The sequence below is a fragment of the Pholcus phalangioides genome, unplaced genomic scaffold (genome assembly GCF_987345545.1).
Source record: "Pholcus phalangioides strain wild (caught in Gottingen) unplaced genomic scaffold, Ppha-v1.0 ptg000015l_1, whole genome shotgun sequence".
In the NCBI taxonomy this organism is placed as follows: domain Eukaryota; kingdom Metazoa; phylum Arthropoda; class Arachnida; order Araneae; family Pholcidae; genus Pholcus; species Pholcus phalangioides.
In genome coordinates, this window is record NW_028301608.1 from 93,413,725 (window position 1) to 93,433,176 (window position 19,452).

Consider the following 19,452-nt stretch of genomic DNA (forward strand, 5'->3'; position numbering starts at 1 on the left):
TCCCATTTTACAACATGGGGGGAAAAATGACATGCCCGAGTATCTATCACATTGAGTAATGTGCGCTGTATATTCATGAATTGTTGGGGGCAGCGGCTCAAACAGACTCAGCACCCCCCCCCCCCCCGGATCTGGCATGTACGCTATATTCATGGGTATGGTCCATCAAGTACGACTATTATTGCACTACAAAATTTCATTTACCCAGCAAAGAACTGCCAGGATTTTCCCCAACACCACCACTTCAGATTTTTATTTCTACCGGCCTTAATAGTGGTAAAAATATAAAAGAACTGTCCCCCTCCCCAATTTACAACAGTATGCATTGGGGTAAAACTACTTGCTGCATACAAGGTGGCACATATTTATACAGGTTCTCAGCAAAATCTAATTTTTTTGACTAATCACTCCAATAATTCAAAACCATAACCATTCAAATGTCTTGAGTCCATGTTTCACCCTACTGACAGCAGTGGTGGTCACTGAATATGGTTTTCTGTGGTTCCTAACTTTGAGGCTTGACTGCAAGCCGATCTTCTCATTAAAATCTCGCCACAGACACACAAATAATCGTTTACTTTATTTACAATTTTAAATATAGATGGCAACACAGAAATTCACTCACAATACTACATACACACTTCAGGCACAACTCTTGCGGTAGTAAATTTCCCATGGCAATGTGTTTGGTTAGATAAAAAGTTTATTTTAGCCCTTCACAGAATTTACTGACTTTTGCCAAATATTTAACATTTTTCCTGACCTGTTTTCATTTTCGGTCACTTGGAACCTTTTTTTTCAGCAACTCTGCCAGAATGACCGAACAAGCATATATACCTACATCCCATGTAAAGAGGCACCCATGAAGACAATATCAGTGATGGTGAAATTATTGTAATAGTGAGGCGGAATGTATCAGTGAAGGTGTGGCAGAAAGGGGTAAGTTTAAATATCGATACATACCGTATATTAGAGAAAAACGGGACAAGCTGGAAAAATTGTTAACCAATGAATTTTTTAGCAAATAGAGCATTCAAAGAAATCTAGGTCGGGTGGGGTGAAGAGCATTTCTGAATGATTTTTAGCAAGCATTGTTGGACTTTATCTTTCTATATTGTACTAAGGTATTTGCATTATACATCCTAGGTGTCAGAAAATACATATAACACGAACTGGTGTTTGGTTCAGATGAACACCCGGAGTCTTCAAAGTAGGGACCTAACAACCATCACAGTGAATACACTAATGCATTTTGAGAGGTTGCCAATCCAAATTAGTAGATACAATACGTGCCACTCCATATGTTGGCAATAAATATTTAAACCATCATAAACTAAGCATATGAACTATCTATAAAAAAATTTCTAAGAATTTTAAAATAGGCATAATTGAGTAAGTTGTTCTTTATTGTGAAATACGAAATATTAAGAGAAAAAAAATGCAGTCAGATTGCATCACAAACTTATGACAAGCAACTTATATGTTAATACACAGGAAGCATTGAGTCCTCAACGCATACAAGATTAAGATGTTGATTAATAGCCTTGCTCATTTTCAGATGAGCGTATGTCATCAATTTTCAGAATCATTTTTACAAGCTGGGTAGCGAGACTGATTTGCTGCTTCTTGCTGTTCAATGTCTCGATCACATGCTGAATTTTCATATCTAATAAAAAAAATAGAATTTGACACTTTTGGTATCGCAACACACGTTTATACTACAAGCATGAATTACAAATCCAAAACAAGATAGGCATGATTTCAATAACATGTTCAATAAAAACAAATTATGGCTCAATTATTACACTGATCAATACCACATTTGGGCCTTAGTATAAACCTGGAGATAGTCAAAGTAAGGGCACGTGAGAACCTGTTTTAGAAAAGTGACTTGATAAGGTTTTTTCCCAAATACCATTCATTTCACCATTCCTGAAATGGGCAATATAGCCCAGGGGAGGGAGGGATAATAAAAGCCATGGGTGTAGCATAGGCTTCCAATGGTTTCGCTTAAGTTGAGCGTGATGAGAAAGCAAAAATTGAGAAGGGGAAATGGAACAAAAAGTTTGGCAAACTGATATAAAGTACGGCTAACAGCCGGCCCAATTTTAAATGCTCCCCCCGACAAGGTGAAAATATTATTAAATTTGTGATTATCATTTAAATCATTGGGTCCAACAGCAGACTCCCTGATCTCAATGAACTCAATTTACATTCATTATTTTCTGGTGACAAAAGTCATTTATAATGTTTTCACCATATAACCTTTGAGAGCACACAAATCATACAAAGTTTATTATTGACATTTTTTTCCCACCCCCGTCGTTGGGTTAGTTAGCATGCTTTTTATCCCAATAATAAAACTCCTCTCACAGTCTACTGGTGATTAAATCAATTCATTGTAATAACTCATGCAGTCATACAAGGTGACCTTATAGGAAGGGTGCCAAATCAGGAAGTGGGGAAAAAAATTACAGGGGAATTTGAAAGAAACTTTTGTCCATAAAAGTCAAACTATGAATGTAGCAGATGGAATAATTTGCAGAAGGAAACTAATTTCTAATGCATAAAATTTATAATCCAGAGGCTCATTGATATGGTTTCTAGTCGGCTGTCGCTAATATTTTAAGATTCGAAAAAACAAAAATTAATCAGCAATTGCAAAAAGCACTCACAATAAAAATATCGCAAAGGATGATTGATTTTTATTTAAAGCTAATAGAAATAGCAAATTTTGTTCAAAATTGTCCATACCAAGCCAAGACTTATTGTATTGTACTAAACCTTTAACAGTATGACAAATCAATAAAACAAATTACAATATGGATATATAGGGTGCATAAGTCCCTTTATCCTACAACAACTTGTGAACCGCTGATCCTATAGAAGCACACTTTCAATTGAAAAACTATCCAAATAACGTTAAGACTTCAGATGCGTCATTAATATTGTAAGGGGTCGTACAGTTATTAAAATTTTAAAGAAACAAGTAACTTTTTAGCTGGGTCACCCTATCCGAAAAAACCAAATTAGAAAATCATTTCAGTCTCTCCTAAGCCCAACAAAAATTCCATGTTTTTAAACGCAATATTTGTCAAGATATTTGAATTCATAAATCACTGAAAATGAAGGAAAGAACTGCATAAACTAATGGACAATCTATGCTTCATATGCCGTCCTTTCTTCTCATTTTCAGTTTTTTTTAAATACAAACATTTCAGTGAATATTGCACTTAAAAATATGGATTTTTTTTTTTTTTTATCGGGCCCAGAGAACCAGGGCAATAATTTCCTATGATTGGGTTTTTTAGGATAAAGTGACCAAATTATTTTAATAACTATACAACCCCTTGCAACATGAATGGCATATCTGAGTCTACACGTTTATTTGTGTACTTTTTTAAATTGGAAGTATACTTTTAGGATAAACAGTTTGCGCGCTATTTCAGGATAAAAAGATTTTCCTATGCATCCTGTACATACTATCAAACCCAATTACTTAACTGGAAAATATTTATAAACAAATGTATTAACTTATACTACAGAAGCGTTAAATAAATTATTAAGATATACGTTCAGTCAATTACTAAGTGCACTAAAAAAAAATAATCTGATGTGTATATTTAATCTAGGGAAATCTGAAAAAATTCTTTATACACAACCCCAAGAAAGCACCACTATTCAATATTATGGAATAGCTGATGTTTTTTGAGAAGGAAAGATTTTAGCAACTTTGCAGTTCCCAAGCAAACAGAACTCTGCCCATGTACTACTACTACTGAACCAGACATGCACCTCGTCCATATTCCTCTGCGGAACTTCTAACAAATTGTTACATGTTGGAATGTGTGTGTATGTGTTGTGAACCTGACGTGCAGTTTGTTTCTATGTAATGCTTGTTGTGTGTAGTGCTTGTTGTGTGTAGTGCTTCCATCGGCCATCAAGTTTTCTAACCGAGAAGGAAGTGTAATGATTGAATAATTATATTGTTGTAGGCCTGTTGCTCTCTGTGGCGAGACTTTTTCTGCCCACTTACTAACAATTTGCAAAATGTTGCTGTTTTCTTTGTTGACATATTTCTAGATTGTGTTAAAAATTGCATCTCTTAAAAGTTGTTTTAAGCGTTTTCTTTTTTAGAAAAGGGGGAGGAAGAGGAAATCACACCCAGTGGGAAAACTTTGAAATGCATGTGTGTGACACCAGGATATCATCTATGGTTGGAAAGAATTGTGCGTGGATCTATGAGTAAATATTGAAGAGATCAACTTTTAAATAAGAGGAAAAATTAGTTTTTTCCTAAAAGATTCAATATAAAAAACATGTTTTGGTTGAACAGGAATGTTCAACTGGAGGGAAGAATGATTTTCCACATGAAAGAATTGTATATCAGAGAAAAGAATAAAGTTGGTAACAGTGAATAGGGTTCTGTTAACAGCGATAGCCATCTTCTTTAGCTGGGACTATCAAAAACTGTTGGTATAAGTTGAATGAAAGCATAAAAGGTTTTACTGTATTCTATCAGAAACTGATTGCTGCAGCAATTGAAACGTGTAATCTTTTTTTAATTGCAATTTAACAGTGTTTCAATTAATATTTACACAAATTCAGATTCAGAACTTCAACAGTATTTGTTAGAAATAGATTTTCAAGTAATTATCTTAAGATAAATGAGCTTAAATTACCATTTGTTCCTTTGTCCATACAATCCACACCAAGCCAAGGATTATTTTCTTTTATCTGTCTGGACTTCAGCTCAGCTATGCTCTCCATCGCAGCCTGCCCACTATTTTCAGCCAATGCTAAAGGAATACTCTCAAGTGCATCAGCGAAAGCTCTGAAAGCATACTGCTCCAATGATGATATCTATATACATAAAAAATAATTATCTCAATGTGTTTGAAAAATTTATTGTATTGACATTGAAGAAACAAAATTTTCAGGCCTCAAATAAGCAAAACTTGCAAATCTTTTTTAAAAAACAAATGGAAAATAAATGAGCTTTTCATATAAAAAAAAAATTCATTTTTTTTCCCATAAGGGATTTATTCCAATGATTTTATTAAATATTTAAAAGTTATTCCTTAATTCAAAAATTATTACCTTGTCTGATTCTGCGCTAACTGCAACAGAGCAGGCTAGTTCAGCAGAGCCTCCACCATACACAATTCGATTATCCTTCACTAAGTTACGCACCACACATAAGGCATCATGAATGCTTCTCTTAGCTTCTTCCAATATCTGCAATATTTAAGCAATTTCCAATCATGGTCACATAAATATATCTAGCAGAGAGAACAATACTTTCAAATTTTTTTTATTCTCAAAACAAGATAATACTTTAACATAAATGAATTATAAATTTGTTTATGAAGCCAAAATTCTACAATGCCTTTGATATTTAGTTTCACTAATTCAATCGCCCTTTACCCAAATCTGTGAAAGCCACAGAACTTATACTTACAGGTCTTCTTTTCACAAGTATATAGGATATGACCTAGAACCACTTTTAGAATAAATTTGAAATTAAGACTTTTCTTTTTGAGAATAGAAAAATATAACTTTTCAAAGTTTACATCTGATATTTCAAAATAGAGTTTGAACTGCTCATAAAACAGCTAAGGAAGCGATGAAAATTAATGGTACATTAAATATCGGCTTGAAAAAGGATGTGACAAGCCAAAACTAAAGCATTATTTGCATCTTCATTGATACAAGAATTTATCATACAAATATAGCAATTAAAATATTTAAAACTGAGGGGAACAAAAATGTTGTATCACATAACTGAAAATATATGTTTTGCACATATTTTGTGTTACTACGATACGATTGATTTGTCATCAAAAACTTGCTTTTAAATAAATTTGAAATTGTTTATAATGAAGTCTGTATCATAAAAATTTTTTTTACTCCACATTTGGTTTTTTAGCACTGGATTTAGTTTTGTAATTAGATAATCTCATACATGATTATAACACTACAACCAATGTATAATCCAGTGGTACAATGAGAGGTACAGGAAAGCATTCTGGGGGTGGGGGGGGGGGGAAGAAAAATATTATTTATCCATTGATTTACTTCAAATCTTTATCACACATATTCGACTATGCATGTTATCCTATGCCAGTATCAAATTTTACATATCTAATACTTGACTTTTTACAAATTTTTAAAAGAACCCATTTGAACGGATTGCACATATGATAACATTACATCAATAAAATTGATTAAAAACTGATTAAAAAACCTGTTCAGCTCATAAAATGATGAAAAAGATTTGAGATTCATTCATAAATATTTGGGTTATTTTTTTTCAACAAATTTTTCATAAAATGAGAAAATCTATTTTTTTCATCATTTTATGAACAAAACAGTTTATTTTGAATAAATTTTTATTCAATTTCACTGATGTGATGTTATTTTATAATGTGTGCAAGCTGTTCTTAATGAGTTTTTGAAAATTTATAAAAAAGTATTAGAAATGTGAAATTTTATACTGGCATAGAAAAGCATACACAATCAAATATACATAGTAAACATTTTAAATAGAGCAATGGATAAGTAATATTTTTAATATTTCTACATAAGTTTTTTACCATGTTAAAAGGTAGGAAACCTCAAAAAATACCAATCACAGACATTTTAACACATTTTTTAAAGCTTTTGCTTGCAGAATTTTGTCATGTGAAATTAAAATGTTCCCAGTTTGAAGGTACTTCGGAAAACACAATATCAACACCTTATATCAAATTTTCTGTTTTTTTTTTTTTTGGATCATGCTTGTTTTCTGTTTCGATTGAAGAAAAATATTATTACTAACAAAAAAACTATGACAAATTAGTCACAAATTGATATGTAACTTTAATTTTTTAATTATCTTTCAAGTTTAAAATTTTTATAATGAATTAATGCAATTAATTACAAAAACAATTTAGTCACAAATGAATACATTATGCAAAAAAGGTGCAGTGTGGTGAATAAAATTGCATCGTGGGTGCAGGATGAAAAATAGATTAAGAAGCACTGGTCTAACCAGAGAAAATATGAATTAAGGGTGTCAGACACTACAGGAAAAAAGAGATCCATGATCATTGTTTGGCAAAACAAAAACTATATTATTACTAGTAAACTGTACATGCACCTCATACACACTCCTCTATGGAATTTATAATGAATCAGCAAATACTGGAACACGTGTTCCGGAAGTATGTGTGTGGCACTAACGTATTTACGTTGTCGAACATATACTAACCATCTTGTTTCCACCTCTAACAAATATTGTCACAGCTCTTGAATTCTGGCATTCTTCTATCACCAACATGTGTTCCTTAGTGGTACCAAAAGAAAGTTCACGAACTATACCAGCTTTACCAAGTTTGTCCGAAGTTAATTCTTCAAATCGAGGAACAATTCTTCCACCAGTTGCAATGGCTATCAACTGCACAAATAGAACATGCATGTTACAAATGAATTAAATTAACAGAAAATACGTTTTGTTAAACCATATGAACGAATTTCATTTTTATAATTTACTATATACTTATATTTATTTTATTCTTATGGGGGGGAACAACTTCTGACACATGGCTAAAGACCGTTAAATTTTGTGCAAAGAATCTTGCACTGACAGAACATGTGCAATGAAAACATTCAAATCTAGGCTTATGCTTTAATGAATTTTTTGATATGCTTAATCATTTACTTCACACGAAATGGAGGCATACGCAGAAAGTAAATTTGCATACTAAGAAAGTAAATAAAGCAATCATAAATTAATTGGGTTCTAAAGACAGTAATTTCAATGATGTGATTGAACAAAACTTCGGCTCACAATGCTGTGTTTTGTGAGTGTGTACAACATCCCTGTTAACTAAAAGGTTCATTAGCCACAATAGAAAGATTGCAAAAAAAATATTTGTTAGCCAAAATATTCGCGAGTCGAGATGTTCGCCAGCTGAAACATCACTGTATTTTGAAAATTTATACATGGATACTTTTGAGAGGTAATACATAATTTGTTAAATATATGTTTTGTTCCCCCAATTAAACTAAATACTCACCTCAATTTCAGGACCACCGACCCATCGTACTGCAGGTAACTCTTTTCTCAAGAGGAGATGATTTGCTTCATCATCAAAACCCCACTGACATATCACCAGATTTGCTCCAGTATCTTTTACCTAGTCAAAAAAAATGTTTTATGAATTTTTTAAAATATTACAGCTAGGCCATCTGACACTTCACTTCTTAATATCATTTTGAGAATACACAAGAGAGCATTAACCCTTTCAGTAGCAATGACGAGATATCTCGCCCTGAAACTTAAATTTTGAGAATAACACCCTAACTACTATAAACCAATGAGTATTAAACAAACATGCAAATGCCATGAGAAATATGCTTGTTGTATCAAATTACTATACATTTGAAATTTCACATTTAATTTGCTAATTGTTAAAATTCAATATAAAACATTTTACTGAATAGCAATAGAGTGAACACTTTTGTCAAAAGTGAAATTTTTTTTAATATTTAAAATAAAAAATCAGGAAATCCAATACTTTTTTTTAGTCACAATGAAATCAACAGCAATAATGTTTGTGAAAGAAAGATTCTACATCTCTCTGAAGCACTTAAATTTTGCTTTTTTTAGCCTCTATGACCTGCAGTTTTGTGTTGAAATCAAAAACATGTTTCTTGTGGCTGGTGGATGTCCATCTACAATGGATGAAAAGCTAAAACACAGTATCGCTAAAATTGTGAACAATAGTCTCCCTCCCCTATTCCTCTCGTAAACTAGTTTGAATTGAAATTATCAACATTTTTCTAAGAAACAAGTGTTTTCTAACAAAACTCATCATTTTCATCATAAATGAAATGCTAAACAGGCTTTAACTAAATTTTAAACAGTAAAATCTGCTTCCATGCACACAAACCCAACCTCTTACTTCGAGAACCATTTCAGATACAATAATAAGCGTTCATTACATCGCTTTTCTAAGTACATTGTTTCCATAACAAAAAAGGAATGGGTATGACTTAATTTTTCTCATTCAAAGAACAAATTTGCACTCGACCATAAATTGTGTTTCAGCAAGTTTTTTCAAATCTGAAAATAGACTAAATGTCTTCTGTTTCTGCCTCTAGAGTCTCCGTCTTAAAGAAATTTCTGATGACTGAAAAAAGCATTAACTATTTACAACACTCTGTTCCATACTGTTTCTATCTTAGGCAGGTTTCGCTGTATATATAGAGTGGCCACATGACCTGTATTTTGCAGGAAATTTGTAATTTTGGCCATCTTGATGTCTTTTACAAAACTACCCAGTTTTTTCTATAGTCTTAAAGCACTTGAATTTTCATTCTTCACTGAAAACAAAGATTGAGATTGTTTATGTTAACTTCTGTAAGGATCCTGATGTACTGTATTTTCATCGAAGAAATATGGTCAGCCCAGGGAAATATTGTGTTTATTGGAACTTTTTTTTTACCAGAACACCTATTACGCACTGGATGGGACCCTTTGGCATGTAAGCTAATATCATGAAGAAACCTTGCTGATTGACACAGCGAGAAAAATATAACAAAAAACTAACAATGTGTTTCACAAAGCATAAAAACTGACAGTAAAGGACATTACTTGTTGGACCATGTCTTCGAATTTCGCCTGTTCATAATTCCTCAGAGCTTGGTACTCAGCTGCCGAAGTCACATCCAACTTATGCTTGGTTTTCGGCTTAGGAGGCTCAAATGGGCAGGTGAGGATAGCAAGCTTAGCGTTCTTCACAGCCTTAGGCATCTGAGGATGGCTGAAGTCTTTATCCACAAGTACTCCATTGACGAGAGTGGTATCTTCAAGACGACCGCCTTCTTTGGATTCAATTTTGATTAGCTCAAAGTCAACATCCCTTCGCTCTAGATCAGCTACAGACAGAACTGCTTTCACACATATTTCGGCAAACTGCCTCAAGCAGCGATTAACACTATGTGAGAAACATGGAATACATGTAAAATATTAACGGAACTAGAATACACAAAACGCCAAATTATTCAGTTTAACTGAGACATATCAAGTGAATAATAAAATTTTAAGCCCCCTAAAAGGATTAAATAAATGCAGGCTTGGCAACCTTCAGAAGGTGAAAATCTGGCAGTTTAACTTAAAAATCCCATAAACGTGTCTTTGAACATTTAGCATTTTTTTATGGGCATATCAAAATAAGTAATACATTAAGTGACCATATTACCCATATTTTACAAAACACAGCCATATTTTTTGTTAGCACTTGGTGCCAGGCTATTCAAAAGTCCAATTTTTTTTCAATGATGCTTCTATGAATTTGATATTTGCTGGACATTTTAGTGTTGTTAAACTTTTTCTCGTGAAATCAATTATAATTGACACACTTGAAGTTCAAACAAGTTCAAACCCATTGACCTTGTTTCAGCTGTGAATTAAGAATTTAGCCCACAACGGGCTATGTCCTTTCTGACCAATAATTTTAGTGTGTAGATCCCAATTTCTTCTTCTTTTTTTTTTTAAATTTCTGCTATGATATATAAGTCAGCATAGTTTTACATACAGAAAATTTGGCGAGTGAATCTACCAGCCGTTTTACAATTGAACAGTTTTTTTTTTTATGTTTTCAATGCAAACAGGATCCCATGTTTGTTTGCATTCATAGATTTAGATTGCTTTAATCATCTTCAATACAGGCTACAGTGCTTGGAGTGTAAGAGGTGTGATGTCACATGAGTTTTTCTCTGTAATGGGGACAGGGTCGTTTTCTAAAAATAAAAGCAGTAGCTGCAAAGAACAGCAAACTCATTTTCAAGTTTTCTTTTCAAATTGATGGCAACAATTGAAAACTGGCAATATGAATTCACAATCCGAAAGTCCTGTGATTGTCATTTAAATCCGGAAAGTTAAAAGCTCCATAAATTAATAGTGTGCAATTCCTGTAGAGCGATAACATTTTCCAGTCCTGACTCAGTGCAAATATAATCAAGAGCGATTGAATTGGGCAGTTGGAGGTATGTAAAAGAACTGTGGGCAGCCTGTGACTAATACGGACATGACGCAAGCAGTGATCCAAGCACTTCTATCACAGAAGTGCTGCTGTCATAGGTGAACACATTATAGGTATGACGAAGGATCTATGTTTGAAAATTGTCGGAGCCTGACATACGGGTCAATCATCTCCAATGTCGTGAAGACTCCGTGTCCAGGGTCTATTACGAGCACATTAATTTTGGTAAAAGAATCCCAGCTAGGGCAAACTGCTTTGGACAACAGTATGCGGCTGAGCTGGATCAATGTCAGCTAGCTTGCATGGTAACAGCAGATAGACAAGCGACAGTGTAACTAATTACTCAGCGATTTAATGCTAGTACACTAAAATATTAAGCAGCCCCACACACCGTCTAGAACTATCTCACAGCTGTCAACCCTGAAAAAATAAGAATTAGGGAGGGTTTAAGGCAGATCCAAATTCTGAACAAAAGTATAAAAGGGACTTTTACCCTTTTGGAAAATTGTGCAAGCCACTACTGATTAGTGTCAAGTTGCCAACCATCGCTAACCAGAAGGTTAAATTACATGTCGTTGCTACTTTAAAATTAAATCATGTCGACAAAAAAAAAATCCCCATCAGGCCAGAAACAAGACTTAGTTACAGCAACTGAAACTCTTCTCACTAATTTTGAATTTCAAAAAGCCGAATCGATACTGCTGCTTGGCGAATTTTGTCTTCCTCCCCTTGAAAATGATTTTTTTTTTTTTTTTTTTTTGATTTGATGCAATGGGCCACAATTTACATTATGCTTGAAATTAGAGATGGGACGAATATTCTGCCACTATTCAATATTCAGGCTATCTGGCCCTCTTGCTGAATAATGCTGACATATTCGGCCGAATATCTGTAAATCTAAGAATAACAAACTAATTTCAAAAAATTAATTGGAATTTCTCACACAAATTAAAAATTTATACTGATTATATTTTATTGTGTGGGTATATCTCTTTCTGTGAAAGAGGTTATGTCAGGGTGAATTTCAAGAATAGGGAAACACTAAACTGAAAATAAAATCCTACTACAATACAATAGATGCGAGTATGAACTACACAAGTTCACCAAATCAAGGACGTAGGCCCACCCAGACAAGATACGTATTTAGCTAACGAAAGGGACAAAGAACATCTTGGGGGAATAATAGAATAAGTAGTAAATCTGATGCACTGTAGTTAAAAGTAAATAATGGTTGACATTTTCTTACCTAGATGTAAAATTGGTAAAAAATTTTAAAAATAAATTTGATTCTGAAAGTAATATTAAAATACAATATATGATAGCTAAATTTGATTTTAAATATCGTAACAATGAGTCTTCCAACTGCCATTTTTTAAATATTTATTCAAATAATAAATTGCATAATTAAAATTCAATTTCAATCATTTAAAATTACCAATAATTTTATTTTTTAATTAAAAATATCAGTATTATTCATAATTGTGATGAATTAAAAAAATTATACTAAGCCAAAACTTTAGCCGAATATTCAGTATTCGGTTATTTGGCCAAATCACTATTCATCCCATCCCTACTTGAAATGTCTTTTCAGGGATTAAAAAATGAAAGCAATGGAGTTTTTTTGTCCAGGTAAATGTTTTGTTTGATGAATTCGGGAGATCCAAGAATTTTTTGGGAGTCCGGGAGATGGAGTAGAAAGTTGGGAGATTTGGCAGCTATGCTATTCCCTCGCTAGAGGCTACAGGAGCCATTGTTCCACAAGGTATAATCCACTATAGTCTATAATTAAATCGCTCTTGGGTGCATAGCCTATTCCATCAATTAAGATAATTATGTGTGTGTGATGGTATGGTAATTTTCTTCTGGTCTTTCAAGTACCATTATATATAGGTTTAACCGTACACATCATCTAATATGACAGATTTAATATTGATATTGTTTAAATACTATCATATCAGAAACTGTACTCACATTTTCGAACTGAGAGTGGTCATTGCGGTCATGATCAAAGGTTCAAGGTTGTCTTTATCAAAGGGAAACGAATCGCTAATCTTGTCCAAATGGGTCATGGCAAACCTTGCAGCAGCCTCGAAACCATCAGCAACACGGATAGGATGGATTCCGCGGTTGATAAGTTGCTCCGCCTGTTCGAGAAGAGCACCAGCGAGTACGACAACACCAGTCGTACCATCACCAATTTCATCATCTTGAGACTGGGATAGCTGAACCAGCAACTTGGCTATCTGGTGATCCACATCCATCATCTTCAAAATCGTGGCACCATCATTAGTGACTGTGACATCACCGTCAGAAGAAATCATCATCTTATCCAGTCCTGGGAAATTTATAAGTTCATCAAACAAGAATTATCATATGAAACAAAACATTTTTCATAACATCGGTGTGGATGTAAAAATATTTAAATAGCAAAATATAATTTATTTAAGATGAGTTATCAGGATGACTATCGACACATTTGCTATTTTGACAGAAGTCATCTCTTTCCTCAACAGTTATTGATGAGTTTGAAATTTTTAAAATCAGAACTTCTTATACATTTGTGATTTCAATGAGAAATAAAGGGATTAGGCTTTCACATCACTCATTCAAACTATGATGAAAAATTTTTTGGGCTGTTAGTCAGTTAAGAACGACCAATGAAACCATATTTTGCTTGCATGAGTGACAAGAATCTTCACGAAACGGTGGTGAAGTCAAGGGCAAAGCCTTTATTTATGTGATTGTCAGGCAGGGCTTGCAATGCTTTGCTGCGATTAATCAGAAAAACTTCTTATCAGTTGATCTGCCTTATGAAAATGTTTGTCAGCTGTGCGAGAGAAATGTCAATTCCAGTCACCTATATTCATGACAACTAAATAGAACAAAACTATTCAATCATAGCCCACGGCAAGCCAGTACTAGAAAGGGGGAGCAAAATTTAGGAAAAGAAAAATGGGAATTTTTATGGTGCAACAAAAATCACTGCATTGAAATGATCAAATTTTACCATTGGGAGATGGCAAAAAAATATGCCCCCCCCCCCCCAAAAAAAAAATCTTATGTATGGCACTAGTCCAGGAATTGACAAATGATAGTCACCAGGCCCACAAAGCAGAATGTTATGCATTGTTCGGCAATGAGTCTCAGCTGACCAGAAACGTCCTGTGATAAAAATTCCAATGTGTCTTAATTTCTTACGCCTTGAAATCTGTAAAAAGGTGGGATGCATCCGGTCTTATTGGTAAAAATTCCCCATAAAAGTGTTTTCTACACTTTTCTTAAAATTCTTCCAGATTGTTCCGAGACATGCATCACAGTGTTGTTCAGTGCATTCTGCCTTGGGGGGGGGGGGGGGATAGGCAGTGCCGTCTTGATGCACAGGCCAGGACGACTTGAGAGGAGAAGGACCTTGCAAAAATGAGATCTAAAATTTTCTATATTTTACCAGGTAGGGCGTCAGAAAAATCACTCGACCCAGGGGACCATGATGCCCTTGGTGCCAGGTTGCCAGTGACTGAAAAATTTATATTGGAGCCTAAAATTTGCTTGTGATTATTAGTTCACACAAAAGAAATGTGCTTGGCTTTGGAAATATTTGGTTGGTGCCTAGATTTTTTCTTGTTTTGTCAAGCCCTGCCATAGTCCATGGGAAATCATCTTCATATACAAGATTGAACAGAGGAGGGGAGTTATATGCAATAAGTATTTACCTTTTGGTCCGAGTGAACTCCGTATGGTGTTGGATACATTTTTAGCAGCTACAATGTGCGACTGAAAAGATAATTAAAACATAATGAAGCTTAGCATCGGAATATAACTCAACTTTACAGTCATATAGGAAGTTTCTATTGGGAACAGTCCATTTTTGAAACAGCTGTTGTATGGTCTGCCACTTGCCGATTATTTGGCGCCACACATGTCTGATGGCCCGACGAAGAGTAGCCAAGGCCGTCAGACACTACGGACGCAGAAAAAAAAAACATCAGCATGCAAAACATAATAGAAACCACCAAGCATAAAAATAGAAAAAAAATATCAGTTAAAAAAAATTACACCTGGCCCATTTTTTTAATAATAAAAAGATCGGGGAATAAGGAATTCCGGGCATAAATATTCTATGTATTAAAACTAAAACCCGGACCCTTGTTTTTAAATAAACGGATCCGGGCATGAAAAATTCTATAGGTTCATTTTAAATAATAAACCGATAAAACAGAAGGCATGGCAATGGATGAATAACTAATAAATACAACAAAATAATAAATGGTATGATACAACCTGAGCAGTAGATAATCCAAATAACTAGTGCTACAGAAGGGAGGAATAATAATGAGAGAGAGAGAGACGCGCTGGAAATGGAATAACGGCTGCTTAGAATTTTTGAAAAAATGCGGTGAACAAAAGAAAAATCCTGTTTGGTGAAGCCAGCGCCATCTAGTATCGCCCAACGAAACCGGAAAAGTGTTCAAAAATACAGCAACCCAGAGAAGCATTATGACTGCCTTGGCGACTTATCATGAGAAAAAAGTCGCCAAAGTCGTGGCGGACCATACTGCATTTGCTCCAAAACATCCAAGATAAAAATGCTGGGGGAAAAGCAAGGGGAACAGATGCAGTATGGTCCGCCACGACTTTGGCAACTTTTTTCTCGCGATAAGTCGCCAAGACCGTCATAATGCTTCTCTGGGTTGCCATATTTTTTAACACTTTTCCGGTTTCGTTGGGTGATACTAGATGCCGCTGGCTTCACCAAACAGGATTTTTCTTTTGTTCACAGCGTTTTTTCAAAAATTCTAAGCAGCCATTGTTCCATTTCCAGCACGTCTCTCTCTCCCTGATTATTTCTCCCTTCTGTAGCTTACATCATTTGGATTATTATCTACTGCTCAGGTTGTATCATACCGTTTTATTATTTCGTTGTATTCATTAGTTATTCATCCATTGTCATGCCTTCTGTTTTATCGGTTTATTATTTAAAATGAACTTACAGAATTTTTCATGCCCGGATCCGTTTATTTAAAAAAAAGGGTCCGGGTTTTAGTTTTAATACATAGAATAGTTATGCCCGGAATTCCTTATGCCCCGATCATTTATTATTAAAAAAATAGGCCAGGTGTAATTTTTTTTAACTGATATTTTTATGCTTGGTGGTTTCTATTATGTTTTGCACAGTTTTTTTTTCAGAGTCTGTAGTGTCTGACGGCCTTGGCGACTCTTCGTCGGGCCATCAGACGAGTGGTGCCAAATAATCGCCAAGTGGCGGACCATACGACAGCTGTTCCAAGCAAGGAAAAATCTATCGTTTTTGGGAATTTCCTTTATTGCTTGTTGGCATTTTTTCTACCTGACTGGCCATTTTCTTTCGTTTTGGGATTTCACCCCGTCGTCTAGTATTTCCTTTGCCTTCTTCACTGTTTGTTATCGTCTGAAGTCATCCCTAGATATCGCTAGTAATAGGATTTCCTATATAGCGCAGCATTTGAATAAGTCCATTAGTATTCTGGAGCTCCCCACCCCCCACTACTTCTTTATACTTTATATTGTATATTCCGTTTTCCTAATATGTTTTGCGTGTTAGTTTTTGGTTTTTTTTTTCTTTTTTATCATTTTTAACAGCCCTAGTATTCAAGGAAACAATTGTTTTCCGGATATTATGTTGAGGTGAGCTAGGAAAGAAAAGTCATCACGTCTCCGCCGGGACTCGAACCCAGGCCCTCTTGCATACCGGACAAGCATGCTGCCATCTACACCACTGGAGACACATGACCCTGCCTTCCTAATTTCACGCACTGTGTCGTGAGGCACTGAAGTATGCTTGCCGGTATGCAAGAGGGCCTGGGTTCGAGTCCCGGCGGAGACGTGATGACTTTTCTTTCCGAGCTCACCTCAGCACAATATCCGGAAAATAATTGTTTCCTTGATATCTCCGGCTGAGAAAGAAGCCATCTATATCTCTCCAAGCCCTAGTATTATCAATTCTTTGGTGATTTTTTCCCTTTGGCCAGAAAGACGTACAAAACCATGTTTCACTCTCACAAAAAAGAAAAAAAATCACAAAAAAAAAATGATTATACCATAGCTGTTCCTACTAAGGCTTATACACCAGAGTGGAATCATTATGCTATCTCATGATGCTGCAGCTGATGTATGCTGCCCCTCAAACAAAAAAACGTTGGCCATCGCTGGTCTACGCAAACGAATGAATGCAGCAACTCTGCCGGCAGACTGATATTGTTGCCGAGATCTCTTCCAGCCTAGCTTCATAGCAGAGTGATGATCGACACCAGTGGTTCTCAAAACGGGTGTCATAACACTTGTCAAGGAAGCATCACAGGAACTGTTATTATTGATGCGTGCCTGTTCGGTGCTTTGAAGCGGTTCTTCGTCAGATTCTGTGGGAGCCATGGATAGACAGTAGCTAGGACAAGAAACTGCCACAAAAGTTTGAGAACTAATGACCGACACATTAAGACAACACTTTAAGAGAACAGTTACATAGAACGTCTTTAGGTTATATTGCAAAATACACTACAGTCCGTGAACAGAATTCGAAAAAGTGTCCATTAACGGGAGGTGTCCACTATGAGGTTTGACAGTATTTCAGCTGCGCCAATCTGTTAAGTCTGTGCGTGGAAATCTGTAAATCCAGGTCCAGACCTGTCTATCCCCAGATACTCAAACATACAAAAACCTGTTTTCCCATCAAAATCGCTGCAGCTTTTACATGAAATTACAATTAAAATTCAAAACAAATTTGGTCGCCGCCGCCCCCCCCCCCCCCTTCCATGACAAAACTCAGCATGTCTGCTATACTGCAATTTACTGCGGTTAAGGAGTTGAGTTGGAAATGGTGCCATCTATTAGCAGTTGCCTAAAGCTTGTTAGGGATAGCATACTGAAAAGTAGAAGCTAGAATAATTTCGAGTCACTAAGGTGGGGGGGGGCAAAACCTAGGCCGAGTCAGAAATCGCCAATTTGGCAGCAACCTCGCTTATGGAATCGTAGCCAGATGTTACACAGAATATGAAATTCCTTTTAATGACTCAATTAGCGTTAATGACTCAAACATTATGGTTTAATGATGGAAATTTAAGGCCTGAACAGCAGTTCTTAACCCCACCCACGTTGGTTAGTTAGTTATAATTGAGATACAGCATCTGTTCCTAATTGAGTTTATAAGTATTATAATTATAATATACCTTGATAGCATCGAGCCCCGACAGACGTTTCTTACTATCTTGATCTTTCAAAATGAGAAAAGGGCGGCCGAATTCATCAAACGCTAAATGACCCACAGCTGTCATCTCAAAACCTAATTTGAGTTATTCAAAATGCACTCCAGACGATTAGGGAGGCTGAAATTCCCTAACGAGAAATCAAACGAGGTTTGGAGTGCGAAATTAATTATAATTAACGATTATATCATAAATACGACGAATTTACGGTTCATTAATTGTCTGCGAGCACGCCGTGGAAAAGTAGGCAAGAACGCAACCCGGTATCGAGGGATAGTTTTTTTTACATAACTTCCTCCTGTACATGATTTTTTTTTCAAAGTTGGTAAAACAGAGTAATGATCATAGTATTTTGAGCCTCAAACTGAATTATGCATAAATTTCTCTATAGAAAATTTATAAATTGTTCTACAGTATTCATTTTCTAAAAAAAAAAAAAATATCTTGCTTAGTATGTATAGCGTCATCTAGCAACAAGATTTTACACTATTCTAGAAGGTTGTCTTTTAAAATCAAATGCACTTATCAGGTTGCTCGTTAGATGACAGCACAAGTTCTATATTTCGTATTAAATATATCGTAAACGCGCGCGCGCCAACTTTGAATCCCATTTTGAAACGTGAATGCAGTTTTGAAATGAAATTTCAGTAAATGCGTTTCCTACATCCAGGGGTTATCATACCAGGGGCGGATTTAACGGCGGGTGAACCGGGCACGTGCCAGGGCCCCTGATTTCTAAAGAACCCAAACTTCACACTTTTTCTAATTTAAGGGGCCCAATATTTTCCGCGCCCTGAGCCTCGACCGACTTTAATCCGCCACTGGACGTAGCCAGAAATTTCGTTCGGAGGGGACTACTTTCTTTTCGGGGGGGGGAAACAAAGTGATAAAGCAATTGATTTGGCCATCTTTTTCCGTTTTATCGGTCATTTTCTCACATTTCGGGGGGTACCAGACTCCCCCAAGTCCCTCTCGCTACGCCCTTGTATCAACGATCTATTTCTCCTCTAAGGTTCCCTAGCAGAATTAATGACAGGAAAAAAAATCTCAGAAATTGAGAGGGGAATATATTTGCCTTTTTTTTAATAAATCGAAATTTCTCTGGAAAAATTCTTTATGCCCCCCCCCCCCCAAAAAAAAAAAGCCGATCCCGTGTACTTTCCTGGTCATGATACTAGTACCTCCAT

At 35.4% G+C, this 19,452-nt stretch overlaps 1 protein-coding gene across 1 annotated transcript; it reads right to left on the bottom strand.

Moving 5' to 3' along the window:
• Positions 1-1,385: 1,385 nt before the first annotated feature.
• Positions 1,386-18,547, bottom strand: CCT5 (chaperonin containing TCP1 subunit 5). Its single transcript, XM_089244809.1, has 9 exons — positions 18,230-18,547; positions 14,741-14,801; positions 13,002-13,365; positions 9,641-9,983; positions 8,061-8,180; positions 7,253-7,438; positions 5,101-5,238; positions 4,683-4,863; positions 1,386-1,666 (listed from the first exon to the last, which is right to left on the bottom strand). The coding sequence occupies exons 1-9, from the start codon at positions 18,332-18,334 to the stop codon at positions 1,536-1,538; spliced, it is 1,629 nt and encodes a 542-aa protein (XP_089100935.1). The 5' UTR covers positions 18,335-18,547; the 3' UTR covers positions 1,386-1,535.
• Positions 18,548-19,452: the final 905 nt, after the last annotated feature.